At 47.5% G+C, this 19,903-nt stretch overlaps 1 protein-coding gene across 10 annotated transcripts in view; it reads right to left on the bottom strand.

Annotated features, from left to right (window-relative positions):
* Positions 1–19,903, bottom strand: part of MAP4K4 (mitogen-activated protein kinase kinase kinase kinase 4) — a 642,366-nt gene that overhangs the window by 169,085 nt on the left and 453,378 nt on the right. For all 10 annotated transcript variants that reach the window (XM_078658041.1, XM_078658045.1, XM_078658037.1 and 7 more), the window contains exon 12: positions 16,545–16,755. In XM_078658041.1, coding sequence (XP_078514167.1) covers positions 16,545–16,755 — 211 coding nt within the window. The remainder of the gene's footprint in view (positions 1–16,544; positions 16,756–19,903) is intronic.

Here is a 19,903-nt window from a genome sequence, read left to right as displayed (position 1 = left end):
CCCCCGACAGAACGGTGGTCATCACAGGCAACTAGCATTTTATGACTACACAGTATAATAGTTGCCACTAGTGAAATTGAGGGCACTGGTTTATTATGCTCTCCATTAACATTATGTGGTTATGACAATGTTACGATATCTTGAAATAAAAGTGTGCTTTGCTTGGTACATAAAGGGCCCAGGCTGGCATATTGTGGCCACACATGCCAAAACGGCAGCCCTGGAATACTGTGCCTCTTGCAAATTGTGGTGATCATGGTGCATTATGCCATCTTGCCAGTGGACAAGCTGTGCTCTTCTCCCTTGCCTTTGGTATCATGGCGGCCAACCATGGCATACACGGGGGTCTGGCATGGTGTGCCCAGACCTCGAATAACGGTGAGTTTGGCACATGGTGGCAACACCTGACATATGGTGGCTGCTACTCCCTCATGGTGGACATCCCCGGCATGAAACTGATGCATGAACATGTGAGGCAGAATCCGACTTGTGGCAGCAGCATACGTAAGTGTTTGATAAAAATGACAAGCTGACATTTCAATGCCAAATACAAATTTAATGAAACTGAAGACTAGTAATTGGGGATAAAGTTATTTACTCACAATAAAAAGCTTCTGATTATGAAAAAATGGTTTCCTTGTGTGTAAAACTGCTTATTTAAGAAACAAAAAGTCTGTATGCGAATAATAAAAAAAAGTGTGTACTACAAGACTAATAAGCAGCCGGTCTTTGGTGATAAAATTATTGCATTTCCATAATATATGGCAGCTGACATTTAAGTGATGACTCATGCAGAGATTGGTTCACGAATTGCGGTTGTGATTTCCTTCGTGCCATGGTAAAAATGCGGCAATAGCTAATACTTCAGGCCTCAGATGAAAAACATTTCATCCTCTAATCTGATCAAAGTCATTTATAACATTTCCACTATTGTTGAATGTGTCCTGAATCTCTACAGCTGGAGTAATTTGTGACGCAATATGTTTCTTGACAAAGGAAATGGGGTCAACTCATTTCTCATGAAATTGAGGCTTAACACCGTCTCTGAGTGAAAATATGTGGTAAATATAGTTTGTATTCCTTGCGGCTTTGTTTCCTTTCCAAAAATTCAGGACAACAGAAAGGTAGAGCCAAAGATCAGAAGAAAAATGAATCCGTTAGAAAATGTGCAATGTTGCATACAATTCATTGTCGTCTGTCCATGTAACAGGATTCTTGCCTGCTCACGTCGATCTGACCAGCAGGGGGCAATGTGACCACACACACATTTAACACAAATAAATAAACTGTGTTTAGTCGACAACTACCGAACTCGCATCCTTATGAAGCCTGCTGAGAGGAGGAATCAGAGGTGTGCTTTTCTTTGTCTCTTCCTCTCTGCTTAACTCGTCGAGAAGCCAGTCACCTCACCGTGTGAGGAAAACGACTCACAAGCCAAGTATGAATAAAGTTTGGGGTGGGAAGGAAGATGGCGGAAGCAGAAAGCTGCCAGGCCCGGGCAGTAAATATCAATGTTGCATGCAGCTGGTACAAAAGATTCGGGCCCAGGAGCACACACAATAGTATTTTGCTACTGAACTACCAATGTGAGGTCAATTTCCATAGCTTGCAGTAGGGCTGACCTTGTTATGCCACTCTGCCCAGCACACATCCACACTAATTGACTGATATATATATATATATATATATATATATATATTTTTTTTAAAGGCATGTTGGAATCACTTTTCCAGTTCTGCTCAGCACCGCTCCAGCAGCAGGGTAAGGTTGTCCAACGGTTCACGGGCCGTCTGAAGCTAAAGCCGGGTAGTTTTACACCTTCGCAGGTTTGGAAACCTTGGACTTGAGAGCGCGTCTCAGTGGAACGTTCTAGGCCCGGTGCCAGCGCGAGCCGCGTTCCTTCATTGTCCTCGCGTTCTTTTATAAACATGGTCAGAGCCAAGACCCGGGAGCCGAGACGACGCGGGGGAGGGGGGTGCCGGGTACGGCAGGTGCCCCCACCGAGGGGACTACACAGGTCAGTCCACCAAGGAACGTCTGGCTGCGCGAGCCGGCTCGGCAACATCTGCACGCTCCTGGCCGGCAGCCACCGGGCGCGCGCATGTTCTCTTCAGGGCGCCGGGCCAAAAAACAGGGGTGCCCGAGCCAAAATATATGCGACGGGCAACCGTGTCGGAAGGAGTGCATATTTTCCAATAGAGGTTTTTTTTCTAGCCCCCGTGAGAATACTAACGGGAAAAAATTGATTTTTGTCCGAGGACGGGCCCTTTTGTGTGCCTGCAACGTGAACTGGGCAAAAACGGTCGCAGGTGGTAAGGTGGAGCCGGGGATCCCGCGTGCTACGGCGACGTGCTGTCGTCATTGGGCGTCTGACGTAATTACACGTTCAGTTCCCCCACATTGGGCCCTCCCACAACCCCAGCTCCCTGTCTTAAGTGTAGCCGGCGGGTAGGCCGCAGCAGCGCTGAAATAAGACACAGACAATCAGTATTACTCTGTCGGTCGGAAGACCCCAAGTGGTCCCCAGCCCCTTTATTGCCTCGAGGGGTGTGAGGATGCATGGGTGCAACATTGTAGGAGGGAGCCCGGGTGGTTCTATATCCCTTCCTTCTTTTAGTTCTGAACCACCAAGTCCGCTCGGTTCAGGGGGAGATATATATATATATATATATATACAAAGTCCTTCAGCTGCTGGCTCGGCGCCGGATTCGGCCGGAGACCGTACCTCAAGCTCCGGGTACAGGGAGATGGCACAACCCCAGCCGGGGTGCCCTCAACTGATTCAGAGACAGTGCTCTGGGGGGTCGGCCGGGCACTACCGGCACTTCCTGGACTGGCGGTCCATGGAGACTCTGGCAAGGTGTTCCTCACATCGGGCGAGATCGTGGGAGAGAGGTTCGGCAGTGTGTCCTGACAAACCGATGCCTCGGGGTCTATGTCCGCCTCCATTGTATTCTTGAAGCTGGACACGTTCCTCGTGACGGACTGTTGTCCTCTTTAACGGTAACCATAGTACCACGGACGTTTACAACGACCCACACCTCGGGTTCATAGGGCGTCCGGAACTTCCACCCGGGGTGTCGGTCTTTGATCACTACCTGGTCTCCCACTCTTAGCTGGGGTTCCTGGGCTCTTCGGGCCTCACTCGCCCTCCGGTTCATTGTCTCCCTCCTCACCTGGACAGCTGCATCGTCCCGCTCCACAGGCACCCACGTCGGGTCAGCCGGGATACTGTCTCATGGGCCTCGCTTGAACAGGAGATGAGCCAGAGCACACTTGGTGGTGCTATGAGGAGTCTGACGGTATGCACCCAGGAATTGGTCTAGGGCCGCTTCAGGATCTTACCCATTGTCCACAGCGATGCGTAGGGCTCGGTTGATGGTTCTCATCAGTCTTTCTACTTCCCCATTTGCCTGGGGCAACAGTGGGGTGATCCTTCCTGTGGCGCACCGCTAGGTTCTCAAGGTACTCCTGAAACTCCCTCCCCTGGAAAGGGGGTCCATTGTCCGACTTGATCTCTTCTGGCAGTCCCTTCATCGCGAAGGCCCTGTCCAAAACCCTCTTCACACAGGGAAACGCTGTGGATGTCACTACCTCAACAACAGGGAACTTCGAGAAGGAATCAACCACGACCAGCATGTGCTGTCTATCTGGAAAACAACCGAAATCCACGCTGAGGTGTGTACATGGAGCCGTGCACGGCTCTTCCGTGATCACGGGTGCCGGGGCGGGGTCCCCTCCCATGATCGTGCAGGCATGGCACTGCCTCACCATCTCGTCCACCATAGAGTCCATCGCCAGAAACCATACTTTGTCCCATAGCCTGGCTTTGGTCTTGGCCATTCCTTGTTGGCCAACATGAGCCAACACGAGGATCCTCTTCTGGAGCTTCTCGGGTAGGACTTTGAGATGTCCTCTCAAAATCACTCCTTCAGCTCCCACACTCAACTCGCTCCGAACTTGCCAGAGCTGTTGACGTGCATGGCTGACCTCCAGCCAGAGGATACGAGCCTCGTCCATCAAGTGGGTCCAACCATTGTTCTCGAGGGCTTCCCGAACTCGGGCGAGAGTGGGGACTTCTTGAGTGGCGTGATCAATCTCTTCAAGCGTCATGGCTTTGGGACAAGCACCTTGCGACACCATGTGTACGAACGCCTCTGTGCTGTAGGCATCCGCGGACGACTTGGACGGTGTCAGGGTTTCCGGGTGGCGGGCCAGGTAATCGGCAGGGTTTTGTGCACCTGGGCAGAAAACCACTTTGAAGTTGTAGCCTTGCAGCTGCACGGCCCATCGTTCAATCCTCGGAGGTGCTAACCGGGATGAACCAGCAAACAGCGGGAGCAACGGTTTGTGGTCGGTCACAACACTGAATTCTTGGCCGCACAGATATAGATGGAAGTGCTGGCACGCCCATTTGATCGCCAACGCCTCTCTCTCGATCTGGCCGTATCAAGTCTCGGTGTCGGTGAGGGCTTTGCTGGCATAGGCCACTGGTTTCCACACTTCCAGGCAGTGTTCCTGGAGGAGGACTGCAGGCTGGCGTCAACAACCAATTCCGTTCAGCGTCGTGGATGGAAGTACGCCATCAAAGTCTTGTCTAACAGGCCCGCCTTGATATCTTGGAACGCTTTATGGGCCGTCGGCGTCCATTCCCATTTGTGATCGTGCCGCGTGAGGACACACAGTGACTCAGACATGGCTGCAAGATTGGGGATGAAGCGTCCGCAGTATGTGGCCATGCCGAGGAAGCTCTTCACTTCTGTGGGGTTTCTTGGCGTGCTGGCTGTCCGGATCGCTTTGGCCTTCTGATCGACCAAGAGTCCCTCTCGGGTGAAGGTGTACCCGAAGAAGTCTACGCTCTCTTGATAGAAGGAACATTTGGCTTTGTGTAGAGTTAGGCCACATTCCACCAGTCTCCTCAGAGTGGCTTGGAGATGGGAGTGGTGTTCCTTGAGCGTGTTGGAGTAAACCAACATGTCATCACTGAGGTTGATCATGCCTTGCAGCCCCGACAGTGCTTCCCGAATGGCGTTCTGGAAGACCTGTGTGTCCGATGATACTCCGAAGCGGAGTCTCTTGTAACTGCGTAACTCGACGTGTGTTGAAAAAGTGGTAATATACCTACTCAGGTTCCAGCTCCAGCTGGTGGTACCCAGCGTTCAGGTTTAGCTTCGAAAACCACTTTGCTCCATTCAGGTCGGCCACTATATCGTCGATCGTGGGGGTGATGTGTCGTTCCCTCTTCACGGCGGTATTTGGCAGTCTCATATCGACGCAGAGTCAAATGGCTCCTGGCTGCTTGGGTTTGGGCGCCACAACCAGCGGGGACACCCACGGGGTGGGGCCAGACACCTTCTCGATTAACCCTAGTTCCTCGAGCTTCCTCCGCTCCTCCTCCACTTGCGGACGTAGGTTGAAAGGCACGTGTCGGTGCCGGAGGGCCACTGGCCGTACTAATGGATCAATATACAGCTTGAACCTTTTGCCTTTCAGCTTCCCCAGTCCCGTGAAGAGCTCCAGAAACTGCTCTAGCATTGCTTCGGCATGGGATTCGTGGACCTGGTTAGCAAAGAAGACAAGCCCCAGGTCTTCAGCCGTGTGACAACTCAGGAGAGTCCCCTTCTTGCCTTCGGTGACGTGGAACCTCGCCTCCGTGGAGTAGCTGCTGCTGGCTGATCCGGGCGGTGGACGGTGTTAGAGGGGGTCGCGGTGAGAGGCGGTCATATTGGTCAGAGTCCATCACATTGACTGAGGCCGTCAAAAGAGACCGTCGATGGACACAGAGCATATGGGAGGTGGCCTTCGACGAGTTCCTGTCCGGCTGACATACGACACCACGAATACTTCTTCATCGTCCTCGTCCTCATACATGGGGCGTCATTCCTGTGGTTGGTCATCTGGCACTGGTGATGAGTCTTCCAAGGAGATTTGTCGAACCCTCTGAGACATGTTCCTCGGCCTTGACGCGGTCGGTCGAAACCGCGGCACACTCTGGCATAATGGTTTTGTCTTCCGCACCGAGAGCATGTCTTCCCTTTCGCTCCGCAGACAGGGGTTGCAGGGTGATACTCCCCGCAGTATCCGCACAGTCCACTCTGAGTTGGTCTTGGTGCTTGGGAAGGCGTCATGGGGCGTCTCAGGAGGACCTCCACCTTTGCCTCCTTAATTGGCTAGATCTTGGTCACCTGTGAAGTGACAACTGGCAAATGTAGGGCAGCCTCCATTTCCTCAGCGCTGGTGTCGGACAGTTCGTGGGAGTGGGCAAGGACCAGCATCTCGTCCAACGAGATTCCAGGCTGCCGGAGGATCAGCTTTCGCAGAAGTTTAGAACGACAACCAAGGATGATCTGATCACGGATCTCTTCTCGCTGGTCTGTGAAGGGGTACGTGCTAGCCAGCCGGTGTAGCCGCGCATAGAACATGTTGACTTTCGGTCTGCCACGCCTTCCTAAACTTGAACTTTTCAAAATCATGATTGAGTTGCGGGTCGAAGTGTATATTGAGCGCGGCGACCACCACCTCGTAATCGTCTTCCCTTCCCGTGTTGGGGAGTGTCTCAAAGAGGTCATATATCTCAGCTCTGCCATAGTAGATGAGAAGTGACCGCTTCACGGTGCCGCCCGTCTCCCTTGTCCCCTTAAAGTAGTGGTTGAGCCGTCCGACCCAGGCCTTCCATCTAGGTGCAGCCTTGGCGGGGTCCGAGGCTTCACTGAAGGGTGCTAGTGGAGCGACTGCCGTGTGGGTGTGCACCAGGGGCGGAGGATTGGCGGCAATCGCTGCGTTACGCCCTCCGTCTTGCTGAGCCGCGGCACCTGCCGCCGGATCGGTCATCCTGTCTTGGCTGTCGGTGAGCAGACGTGAGGGTGTGGCCTGCTTGCAGACGTTCTGCGCTGGGACAGACGTTTCAGCGCGTGGCTCTGTGCTGATTTCCTTGCGTGTGTCAGCAGGGGGCGTAATTGTCCTTCCTGACCCAGTTCTGCGGGTGCGTGTGGAGGGGCGATGAAGACTGTGTTGGCCGAGCCCAGTCACTGCCGGCCTCACGCACGACGGGTGTCCTTTCCTCCCTCTCAGCCTGTTGCGCTCCCCCCGCTGGTGTCACTCTGGCTGTGTTGCCCCTGCCACAGATGACTGTGCACTTCTGTTTCGTCTCCCTGTCTCCACTGCCTTTCCTTGCCACAGGTTCTGCCCCCGAAAATCTGCTGTCCTTCCTCCACAAACAGCCACTCAAGGCTTGGAGAAGCCAATGCTTATTGACTGTGGGTCACGTGGGCTGCACACCACCACTGCGGTGTGAGCTGGCTCCTGCCCGAGGACGTCGCTGGGGGCACAGGCACTGGAGGGGGCAGCCTCTCCCCTGGGGAAGGCGTTCCCAGCCGCGGGACGCAGTAGGGCAGCAGACGCGTGAGAAGGCACAGCACGGGCGGGGCTGCCTTTCACTCGCCCTCCTCAGGCGCTGCCCCAGCAAGTACCACCAGCCTAACAAGCTCTCAAAGGCAGGGGAGGTGCGTGGGCAGACTCGAGCTGGGCAGCGCAGGCAGCCGGTGAGCAGCAACGTCGGCAGGTGCAGATCAACGCAGGTGGGCTCCGCGATGCGATCTCCGTCAGGCACGCCGCAGCAGGGGGGACCAGGATGATCGGGGGGTGATGCGGGTGGGCACCGCAGGAGCACCACGCGAGGTAGGCAGGCACGCGTGGGGTGCTACCGGCCTCGTTGCCAGTGTAGCGCGGCAGGGCCTTGGGCTACATTGGCTGCAGCAGCGCTGGAATAAGACAGACAGTCAGTATTACTCTGTCGGCCGGAAGACCCTGAGCGGTCCCCGGCCCGTTTATTTATACCCTCGGGGCGAGCCCACTCCGAGGGGTGTGAGGATGCATGGGTGCAACAGCAACATTGTAGGAGAGAGCCCGGTTGGCTCTCTACAGTAAGGTCGACACCAAAGAAATAACCGGCTGATTGAACCCTTATACCTGTACTCAATGTTTTATTGCGCAATGAAAAACAAGAGAGGCAAAGGCAACGGAGCTAGCCTTGGCAAGCCTGCGCTTTTTATATATATATTCTTGCCAACATGAACCAGGCTTTACAAGTTTAAAAATAGTAAAACGTCAAAATATTGCCTTCTACTTGTGGCGTGCAAAAAATACAATGAAATCAATAAAAAATGTAATGAAAGCAGACCCTTACATGAAACTAGACCACTGCTGAGATGGATTTGAACTCTGAGACGGGCAAAATTCTGTCAATCCTAGTAAAAATAGTCAACGGCCGAAGCAGGTAGGCCCACTGTTGTCCATGCTGAGGTGGACAGAAGCAAAATGTGAAAGATAGTTGATCAGGTGAATTTAAGAAAATAGTTGACTGAAAGGCCATTATCTATCTATCTATCTATATGTGTATATATATATTTTACAAGCAAATGTCCCAAGCGGGGGGAGCGTCCTTCGGCTGGCGCTGGCGGCGAGGATCAGGACAGCCTCGCTATAAAATGTATATATATATATATATATATACATGCAGATGTTACGTAACTAATATGCTATTAACTGCGAGGAGTGTGGGAAGGGGTTAAGACTCGGGAGGTGAAGTCTTCAGTGAGTCATGTGCCCCTCCCCCCTTAGCAAAAGAAGTAAACCACATTGCACATCTGCAGATGTTGTTTACACTATAGCATTTTTTGATATGTATTGTTTAAAAAAATTGTCATAAAGAACGAAATACAATGGGTTAAGTTTGTGCAGTAACATAAAATGGCATTTAAGTTCTGACTATTAGAAGAGTAACTGTAATATGCAATCTGTGAGACACTACAGAGTTTTAGTCACCTAAATTTTTCTCTACGGTGGCAATTAACTGGAATTTGATCTCACATTTGCACTGCAGCAATACATGTGTAAACGTGAGTGTATTGTTACAGATGCTTTAAAGTCTAAGTATTGGACCACATTTACTCTCAGTGGAACTGTATTAATATATTTTTTATGTATTCAAGAATTGACAGGGAGAAGATGAGGCTGGCAAATGCCTAAAGAAGAGTCCATGCCAGACCTAACAAGTATCTGCATCTTTGGAAAGTCTCCCTAAGCATCGACAGTGGCAGCACCATATGATCATTGAAGTACTGGTCAGATCTCCATATTTCACTGCGATGCAGCACCTGCCCTTCTCTCACGACTGATACAACTTGTTTACACGAGATATAGATATTAGAGCACATGTAAGAGCTGAATCGTAAGTTTAATAAGCAATAAAAAAAGAAGTCCACCCTCAAAGCTGCAGTGCAATGATAACATCGAGTAATTGTTGATGGAGGCATACTTTTTAACTTGTATTGATGTTATGTTAGTACCTCAAAAACAAAAAAAACCTCTCTATAGGTTTTCTGTAAGAGATCCAGATGGGCAGAAACATTAAATATGCAGAATCTTTATCATCTACTAGTTTATTTTTCCTGTGCAGGGCCATATGGTGACTGTCATAATACAGGTAAGGAGAGGGAGAGCTTGCCACAAGAGGGTGAATTGTGGCTCACGATTCTATCACACACTCAGCATGAGGCCTAGGCAGTATCCCCGTCAACCACAACAAAGTAGTGCAAGACATTGCTGTCTGGAATCACCGCCCCCCCCCCTTGGCACGGATCAGCTGCTAGTGGTCGAAGAGCCAGGTCTTGAGTAGTCTCCTGAAGGTCTGCAGGTCTTCAGTTTGTCATAGGAAGAGAGGGAGGGTGTTCCAAGTCTTGGCGGCGCAGTGGGAGAAGGACCTGCCCCCGGAAGTGGTTCTGTGGATGCGTGGGACTGCGGCCAGAGACAGGTCGGCGGAGCGGAGTTACCTGTTGGGTACGTAGAATGAGTCGGCTGTTGAGGTAGGCTGGGTCGGTGTTGTGGAGTGCCTTGTGTGCGTGGGTCAGGAGTTTGAAGGAGATTCTTCTGTCGACGTGGAGCCAGTGCAGGCTTCTCAGGTGGGGGGGTGATGTGGTCTCGGGACGGGACGTCAAGGATGAGGCGTGCAGAGGTGTTCTGGATTCTTTGAAGTCTGTTGATGAGCTTGGAGGAGGGCTCCGGCATAGAGGGCGTTTCCGTAGTCGAATCAACCCCACTGCCATGCAAAGTTTAAGGGCGCCTTCTGGACTATCTTGTGGTTAGAGCCCTATGCCTTAATGTCCAGGGACTTAATGTACCGGCGAAGCGGACAGTGCTCCACTCCCTCCTCAAAGATTCAAACTGAGACATCTGCCTGCCCCAGTAAACACACCTGCTGGTTTGATCATCAATTCTTTTCCTCTTAGCCGGGGAAGAGCGCAGGAGTGGCTAGCTATCGTGCATATCACGTACACATATACGAAACTTCCTAAGAATCAATGATTACACTGCCCAGGCTTCCATCGCATGTGCAGCATCAGCAACTTAGCTTCACATTCTGAGAAATCACCCTGTAACCTACAAATGACCAGACTGCAATACCATAAAACATTGCTGAACGATAGCGCCCAATATAAGGGTGGTGCCTTTATTTTCACAGTCGTACTCCATCAGAGAGTATGGATTTTTAAAAAACTAATCCTACTAAAATTCCATATGTTATCAGCTTTCTCTGGCATGTTCATTGTGATCGCTTGCTGGCTAGATTTTACTGTTCGGTGACAAGCGTATTTTTTTCTAAGCTCTTCTTTGTAGTAGTACATTAGTTGATGATCAAGGCGCAATTGAGGAGTTAATTGTCGCATGGAAATATTCTGCATGCATGCTGTGGTCAGGAATCGCTCCACAACACCATATTGATTTCCGTCGGGGGAGGGGGGCGGGGGGTTGACCCAGCCATTTAAGGAAGATAAGAAGTCTGTGTTAGTTGGTCTTTCTGCACAATTCTCGTTTCTTAACTATACTAGCTTCAGTGTATCTAATGTATTTCTTGGATATCTCTTCGGCTTCTGACTGCTTAACATTTAGAGTAACGTGAAAGAGTCTGACATCATTGACTCCCACCGCCTCGAGCCTGTTTGCTATCTAAAGCAGTGGTCGCCGTTAGTATGGACGACGGTGATCGCCTCCCAGGACCATAGAGATAGATGCCTGATGTCTCGTCCATTCATCTCTATCTTGACTTTGCATAATGTTAACATAACATTGGATAAATCTGCTGCTTGGGATGACATTAAGGGATCAGTAGAATATCTAAAGATGCGCGTTACACTGAACTTCATTGCTGGCTGGTCTTATTGAAATTCAATTGAATTGAAAGATTGTCAGCATGCAGTAAAAGGAGCCCTTTGGATTACAAGGCTCAGATTTATGTTTGGCATGTTGCACTAGTCGTGCAGGGAAACTAAGAGGCATTGCATCAATAAAATTCAATGCATTTCTTTAATATATTGCTTCTGTGATCCACTATGTATTATTAGTTTACATAATTCAAAGATCCAATATATTTAACACAGGAGCAGTCTGATGCAGTTTTTATTTTAATTCCTCCAGTTTCCCCCATATTAACTCATTGATCAGCACCTTGTGAACGTTTTTTGTCTTTATGCTAAGTATGTATTAGCAGGGTCACCAGATATCTATGTGTGAAGCTATTACTTTTTGTCATTTGTGTCTGCTAAATGCAGGAGGCTTATTGTGTGGAGCTGTGGGATGTGTCAGTGTCACCCAGAAGATATAACCAAACCTAGACTTTACTGGGTGTTCATCAATTTGTGAAAATCCAGCTCTCAACGACACGCTCTTCAACATAGCCACATTGGCTGCAGAAGCTTAAAACCCGTGCCTCAGAGTTCATTCTTGGAAAGAAGACTTTATATCTTACTAAAAATGACTGTGCATTGCTATCCTTCATGCTCTGTTGGACTTTCTAAAGTGGTAGGACCCAGATACCATTTTGTAAAGGTGTTACACCTTTGCCTCAAATTGTGAAGTGCTCTGATATCCTTCGGGATCAAGTTTGCGCTATATAAAACTTTATAAATAAAATAAATAAATAAATACTACTAGCTTCACACTTCCTGGGGAAAGTACAACAAACGCAGGAAGAGCTGTCTGGCAGATTGTTGCACCTGCGAGTTGAGGTGGGGGGCTACACTTATGATTGCCACTGTACGCGCCCCCAAACTAGCATCAGGAGGCATTCCTGAAGGACGCAGTGTGGCGGCGACTACTGCCAGACATATTCCTGAGGGGGTGATTTTAACAGTCACCGAAGCCCGACTGGACAGGTTGGCGCACTCAGTGGGGGATATAGAGGAAGCCCACATGCTCACAGGGTCCCTACAGATGCGGCACCAACTAACAGCATGCAAAAAACGTAAGGCCCTAGATATGGACATGGCGTAATACACACTCCTGCGCACAAAACAAATATGTTGGGGAGTAACATGGTGGGCAGTTTATTGGCTCTACAGCTTCGTGCCCAAACTATACAGCAAACAGTTGCAGAGATTGATGGGTCGCAGGGTGATCAAGTTGATTAATATCCACAAAAAGTGCAGGCGTTCGAATGATTCTATTCCATCTTTTATACAGCAGAAATGCTAGTTATCGGTGCCGCTGATGAATACTTAACCGGGCACCTGTTACCCAGCTCCCTCAAAGCAAATCTGAAGTACTTGCAGCCATGCAATGCCTGCTGCTGGGCAAAGTGCCAAGACAGGATGGGTTCACGTCAAAATTCTATCAAATATTTGTAACCGCTGTTGCGCCCCTCTTGGCCCATCTCTACAATTCCTTTAGCGACACTAGTGCCCTCATGGACACTATGAAATTAGCCACTATTGCCGGACTTTACTTCCCAAGTCTGGTAAAGAGCCAGCATACTTTGTGTCCTAGCGAGCACTACTAAATGTAGATGCAAAAATCTTCACTCTGATAGTGGCATCACTTCTAGCTCCCTACATGTAGGGCCTTATTGACCCTGATCAAAGCAGGTTTACACTCGAGAGAGGTTGCAGTGACAACACCAAATGCCTCTGCCATCTCCTCGACAAATCACTACGTGAATGCTTACCTGTACGGATCCTATCCGTTGATGCAGAGAAGGCCTTTGACAGAGTACACTGGCCATACATCCACTTATGCTTGCTAAATTTGGGTTGGGGACACAGTCTAGACGCTGGATTGGGTGTAGTTATGCGAATCCCCAAGCAAGGGTCAGGATTATTGGGCTGATGTCCCGCTCTTTTGAAAGAGCAAGGGGCACCCAAAAAGGGTGCCCACTGCCCCCACTATTACTTGCCCTATATATGGAACCCTTTGCGGAACGAGTTTGGCTACACCCTCACATGGCAGGCATACCAATGGAAGGCAGGGACCGCAAGTTGGTACAAAAGGGGGTGGTGATGGACGGAGCATCTGAACCAATCAAACACTCACACCCAGTCAACAGATCTGGGTTTAATCCATCACCGTTCTTTAGCCCACTCAGCCACCCCAGTTCAGACATGGCCATATGCAAATCAGTCTGACCCTGTGCCTCATGGGAAAAGTCCAGCCCGAACTGCCAAGCCATGCCTTCCCTGGAAACAAGCTTCCTAGGACCGGTTTCTGGCATTACAGCCGTTTTCAGCCAGGCTTGCTTGAATCCAGTGGCAAAGTTGGCCTTGTAAGTTGACATCATCAGGATCGTGGTGACACAGCTATTTGTGTCACTACCTACCGCAGGTGATGCGCAAGATTGAGCAATGTGGGCAGACATCTGGCTTGAAATCAGTTTCCAGAAAACCCAAGCCCTTAACCTCACTATTCATAAAGAAGATCAGGCTGTGCATGAGCGCCTCTTCCTGAATTAGGTACCTGGGATTACAGAGCCACTCCACACAGGGCACACTGCACATGAAAACTATGCTACTCTTCTCTCTAACATCAGGTCTGAATTGTCCTCTTGGAAGAAATCCACCCTGTCATAGCTAGGGCAACTTGCTTCAGTCAAGATGATTTTGCTTCCCAGGGTACTCAACCTCATGCAGACATTGCCCATGTAACCCACCGCATACTGGACAAATTTCAACATCTAATAGATAATATCATCTGGGTGGGGAAAAAGGCTGGAATGGCAAAAAAAAGACTTACCCAAGTCAGGCAGATGGGGCCTTGGGTATACCTCACCTAATGCGATAACAGGTGGCCTGGCTTCGCTACCTGGTGGAATAGGCAAGACCAAGTACTGAGAAGCAATGTTGGTTCACAGACCAAGCCGTTGCGTTGATACACATATGGATACCAGTGTCTTTATGAATAAACAGAAGATTTAAATTCTTACGATAATTTTGGAGCTAAAACTTTTATTGAAACTGTTTAACCCAGCCAAGGGATATTGTTGTGCCTAGGGGAGGTCCCCCGAGTTGGGGTACGTATACAATTATCATTTAGCAGTGTACAACGGAGTACATACATTGTGAGCACACACAACCAGGAGAAAACCAGTGTACCTTATAGTCTGTGCGCGTACACAATAATATTGATTACTTCTAGTAATGAAATTCCATTGAGCACCCAGTACAAGTTTCAGTCTGAAACAGAGGCAGAGGGGAACGAGGACTGCTCCAGGTGAGGGCTGGGTGAATTATTGGAACTGAAGTAAAAGCCACACTAACTCAGAGGCACTCGTCACTGCACAGAAGAAATATGCACCAATCGGTCTCAGGCAAGAGACGCGTCATTTGTAGGAAATACTCAAGGAATTCTCGATTTACAGAATGCCTCAATTCTGTCTGTATCTTTAAAACATGTTGACATCTCTCGGTCTTCACTTTTCACCTCTTTTGGTTAGCCATTGCATGCTTTGATTTATCATTCCTTCGGTTTTTATTTTTTATTTTTGCTTTGTGCATTAAATATGTCTTTTAGCAGTACATTGAGATATCATTATTCCGTGGCATTTATTTAGTGCTACTTTATTATGGTGGACGATTTGGTAGGTGAAGTTCCAGTTTTCATTCGCGTCACGCCGTTTAGTCCTCTTTCTATGCACACCTACTCTTGGGAGTTTAATCGATGATTACGAATGCGGCGCGGTTAACGTGGCCGGCGTTCCTGTAGAGAAAGGGCAGCTGAGGAACTGTTATCGCGGTTAGCGGTAATCGTGAATCCCCACTTTTTTATCATTATACATATCAGTTATTTTTGCTTGCAGTATCCTTAGAATGTTTAACGTGGGTGCTCTGGTTTTCAGGTGCTCGCGTGTCCATATGGTTTCGTGTTCGACTTTGGAGGCATTCTCGATATCACAGCGGCAGCATGAATCAAAGGTACAGGGTGGTTCTTCTTTTTTTAGTTCCTTTCTGTGTTCGCTCCAATTCGGAGAACCCGTCTTGAGGCTATTAGATGCTAACCCTTTGATAGTTACTTTAACAGTTTAACCACTTGAAGGCTGGCTTTGGATTTTGGCAGTCTTTGGAGGCTGGTTGGATTGTGGCAGCCTGTGCCCACAACTTTACTTTCAGGTATCGAAATTATGTTGGTCTTTGGGTATGGCACTCGTCTTACTTTTTAAGTCTCCTTGCACTCAACACTTGTGTAACGTATCAGTTTGGGTGTGTATCCTTTAAGTTCCTTTGCACTACGCACTTGCAGAGTTCGCATTTTGGTTTTTGTTTTCATGCTGGTTTCTTTCTTTTATTTCTTATTTCTTGATTTTCTGTGGACTTGAAGTTGGTGAATTGGTGCTCGAGCCATTTATTGTTTTTGAGCCTATGTCAGCTAAACGTTATGTATGTAATTATTGAAGCTTATGATGATTTTTTTCAGTTTCTTGATGCCATTGATGACTTTTTTGATTACTGTTGATTGATTGTACTATAACACAGATTTACCTTTGACACTTAGAAAATGACAGTTGTACACTAATATGTGACACAGTAGTAGTGCACTGGGTTAACCTGGATATTCATATAGGTATTTCCTCTTTAATTCTGTCTGAGGCAGCAACGTTTAGGACACTTAAGACGACATGCCACTTAAATAGGGAGTGTTTTCTGCTCAAACTCCTGGTTTTCAACACATAAAAAACCTCAGCATGAGAAAGCACTTGCCTGTGAATTGGACTGCAGCACACCATGTGCTAAACTGCGTGTGTGTGTGTCCCCAAAGAGGTGGAGAGCTAACAGTTGGGCAGAAATGCTCCTATTACAGCAGTCCCACAGCTGGGTTACCTATGGTTGGTCCCATTCCGTAATGGCACAAACTTGCTAAAAGTAGCTAAAAATGGTATACAACGTGCCTAGAATGATTACCAAAGGTTTAATTAAATTCAATCTGAATTGGTTGCTTTTGGCAATTAGAAAACTGTTGAGCATATGATACATACATACATACAGGTATGAGCATGACATGTACATGTTCCTGTTATCATACCAGTTTTAAAATGCTCTGTTATAATTGGATTTGATATCATTCGCCAGGTGCTCTGTGGAAACCATGAAAAATAAATGTTGCTTTGTGTCTTATATTAAGAGTCAGGCGATCCACCTCAGTGGACCACCATTTTTTTCCTGTAGCTACCACCATGTTTACTCCCAAGAATCCAACACGTTTCTATTACATGTGCAGGTACCTACCTCTTCGAGTCTTCTTCTTTGCTCTTTCTGCTGCTCGATTCGCTTCTGCCGCTCCGCAAGGAGCTGCCGCTTGTACTCTTCCTGCTCTCGGAGCTGTTGCTCCTGCAACAACTGCTGCCTCCGCAGGGCTTCCGAGCGCTCCTTATTTTCCTGCTGTAGTCGTAGGAAATCCCGACGAAGAGTAGACTCTCCAGGCACATTGACAATAGAACTGCAAACACAAATATTCATATAGTAATTGGAGTGGACTGTGCAACCCAGTTAAAATAGTAGGAAACACTTCAAGTAGGGTTTTAGTAAGTATACAATTCCCAGTATCTACTTCATCTAACTCTGAAATAGTTCATTGCCAATCACACATAAAATGGCACAGATTAAGTACATAAAACCAATTGTGAAGGCAACATTAAGAACATTTCCAGAGTTTACGCTGTCAAATGCTTCTTTAAAAGGCGTGGAATGAGGGCAGTGAGAACTAGAGTCTAGACTGCAGTAAGAAAATTCCCTTTATGCCCTCCAGTGAACATTAAACCTGCTGGGGTGGGTTAGACTCCCTATTCATTCAGTCCTTGCCAACAATGATGCCTTTTTGCATGTTTTTACCGTTTGCTGCTTCGAACGTTCAGCGCCAGTGCTGAACGTTCGAATAAACGGGTGCGGCCGCGTCGGCCGTTGGACGTGCACAGCACCAAGGAGGTAGCTCGCGCGACGTCCAACGGCAGCAGCGATAGGGTTAAAGAACACACACACATGGTAAAGAGCTAATAGATCACTGCACATGTTGCATGGCTATAAACCAATACATACCACAGAATAAAACAATCTAACGAAAGGTTATAAGGAAAAAAAAACATTGAGATAAAACTTATTTCAGAGTCCCTAAAAAAAGAAGGCTAATCTAGAAAGAAGTTCACAAAAGGAAAGGGGAGTTCCTACTCAGATATAATCCAGAGACATTGGCTTTTAATATTGTTAACTGATGATCAAATCATTGGAAAGTACCAATATATAAGAGAAGAGACTTCTAGGAGGATGCTAGATTACCGGTGAAAAACACAAATATACGTAAAAACAAAATGTAATTCATGTCTGAACTCGAAGAATGCAAGTTGCTTGGAAACACTTGAACCTTGAGAATGAATCACTGTGACATAGGACAAAAAGGCTTCCAGATATGGAAGGCTTTCAGATATGGAAGGCTTTAGAGTCATGGCAGCTACCTCACTGGTCTGATTTTCAAGGAAAACCAATGAATCACAGGCCTAGTCATGTTTAGTCATTCACTCCCAACAATGGCAAAAAGGATGCTTATTCATTGAACTCAACCACTCGCTTGGGGGGCTGACGGGGAGCACCTAAACTATCCTATTCTATTTGCAAAGACATTCGGCAACTCCCACAGGTGGTGAGCTATCAGTTTGGCAGAAATGCTCCTGTTACAGCAGCCCCTCGGTGGGTTGCCTATGGTTGGTCCCCTTCTATAATGGAAAAACTCGCTAAAACTAGCTCAAAGTTGTATAGAATGTGCTTAGAGTAAATACCAAAGGTTTAAATGAAGTCAAGCATTTTGTCACTTTTTTGCAATGTCGTAAACTGTTGAGAATATGATACATACAAGAATGAGCATTATATGTAAATTTTCCTGTGTTATTACAACAGTTTTACATTGCTCTGTTATAATGGAGTTCGAGATCAGTCACCAGGCGCTCTGTGGCTCCGTGATAAACTGAACTAAAGAAACAACTGTACCCCTTATGTGATTGTACTAGAGAACGTCCCTTCCGTAACTCCCAGTAGATCTGAGGCTGGACTTTCCCTGAAGCGCGAAGTGGCATATTGGGTCAAAACTAAGACTGGCCGAAGAGATGATGTTTATGATGAATTTGTTTTATCCCAGAATGCTGGGTGGGTTCCATCCATGCCAAAAACCTCTAACTCACTTTAGTCACTAAGCATATGGGGAGCCATTAAATGGTCTAATCTTGAAATATCATTTAGTTTTTACTGGTGAAAAGAAACTGGAATGAGTGTCACATACAAACTTTTAATGGTAATCAAAGTGGTAGTACTATTGACTTTTAGTTTCCTATGACCTTCTACCAAAATGTTAGTGATATGTAAGTATACTAGTGATTATAATACACTGGTCATTTCTCTGAATCTAAACTTGAAAGAAGACTGCCTCCAAAAAAAGGATGGGCCAATTAGGCACACAAACAATAAGGGCATGAGGATGAAGTGGGACAAGATAGATCAGCACCCTTTCCTACACAAAGTTCTTAAAATATAATCAAGTATCCTTCTATACTTGCCACTCGTTCCTGGTAACACCATGTACCACTTTGAAAGATTATGATGTAATTTGTACTTAAATATCCAAAATGCTAGTTTTCAAATCTGCGCCTTCAAGGCAAAATATCAAAGGTGGTTTAACTCCGCTTGTTCCGCAGTCCTTAGCAGTTAAAATATGGCTTACAATCGAAACCTGGAGATAAACTGGGAGTATCTAATGCAAGGCTATTGGGTAAATCTGTCCTAGTAGGAAGTAAAGATGTACGGCCTGGGACGATCTCCTAGAAGCAGAAAAAAACAAGAATAATGACAGATTTTGGGAAGTAATATGTCGCCCAGTATTCTCTGATAATTGATCTAAAGGAACGTCCTCCTTAATAAAGCCGTGCTGCTGGTGACGGACAAGTTACTTGCCTTCGATAACGCCTTATCTGGTAGAGACAGGATCTAGCTGCAGATTCCTTATCTTAGAATAACAGGTGCCGGACTGGATGTGGGAATTTTCCCAGCAGTACCTCTGTGCATCGGCAGAAGGCGCAGAGTGACTCTGTAGCGAGGTTATCCCCTAGATGTGACATCAACGGAGTCCATATAAGCCCTCCCCTACGCAGGATGTCAGTTTCTTTTGTGACTATTTTTGCGCTCACAACAAGGAGCCACTAAGAGAAACAGCCTGTGAAAACAGTGTGCCAAAAAGGGGAGAATCTAATATCAACAAATACAGAATGAAATAAGAGAAGTAGACTGCAAAGAGGGAATCTAGGAGATAACAGGGTCCTCAGTTCGGAGAGCAGGGAGGATCGATACGGAATCTGCAGATAGATCCCGTCTCTACCAGATAATGTGTTACAAAGATAAGTAACTTATCCATCTGATAGAGACATATGGTTGCAGATTCCTTATCATTAGAATCAGATACCCAAGCAATGCCATCCTTGGAGGAGGTCTGCAAACTGACACTAAAGAACCCCAAAAGATAGAAAGGGACCAGACAATCCAAATGCCAGGTGGAGCAAGATGCTCACTGAGAGGACTGATTTTCAAGAAGGACTATGGGGGCCCATAGG

This window comes from Lissotriton helveticus, chromosome 8 (assembly GCF_964261635.1).
Source record: "Lissotriton helveticus chromosome 8, aLisHel1.1, whole genome shotgun sequence".
Classification (NCBI taxonomy): domain Eukaryota; kingdom Metazoa; phylum Chordata; class Amphibia; order Caudata; family Salamandridae; genus Lissotriton; species Lissotriton helveticus.
This window is presented reverse-complemented; position numbering and strand designations above follow the sequence as displayed.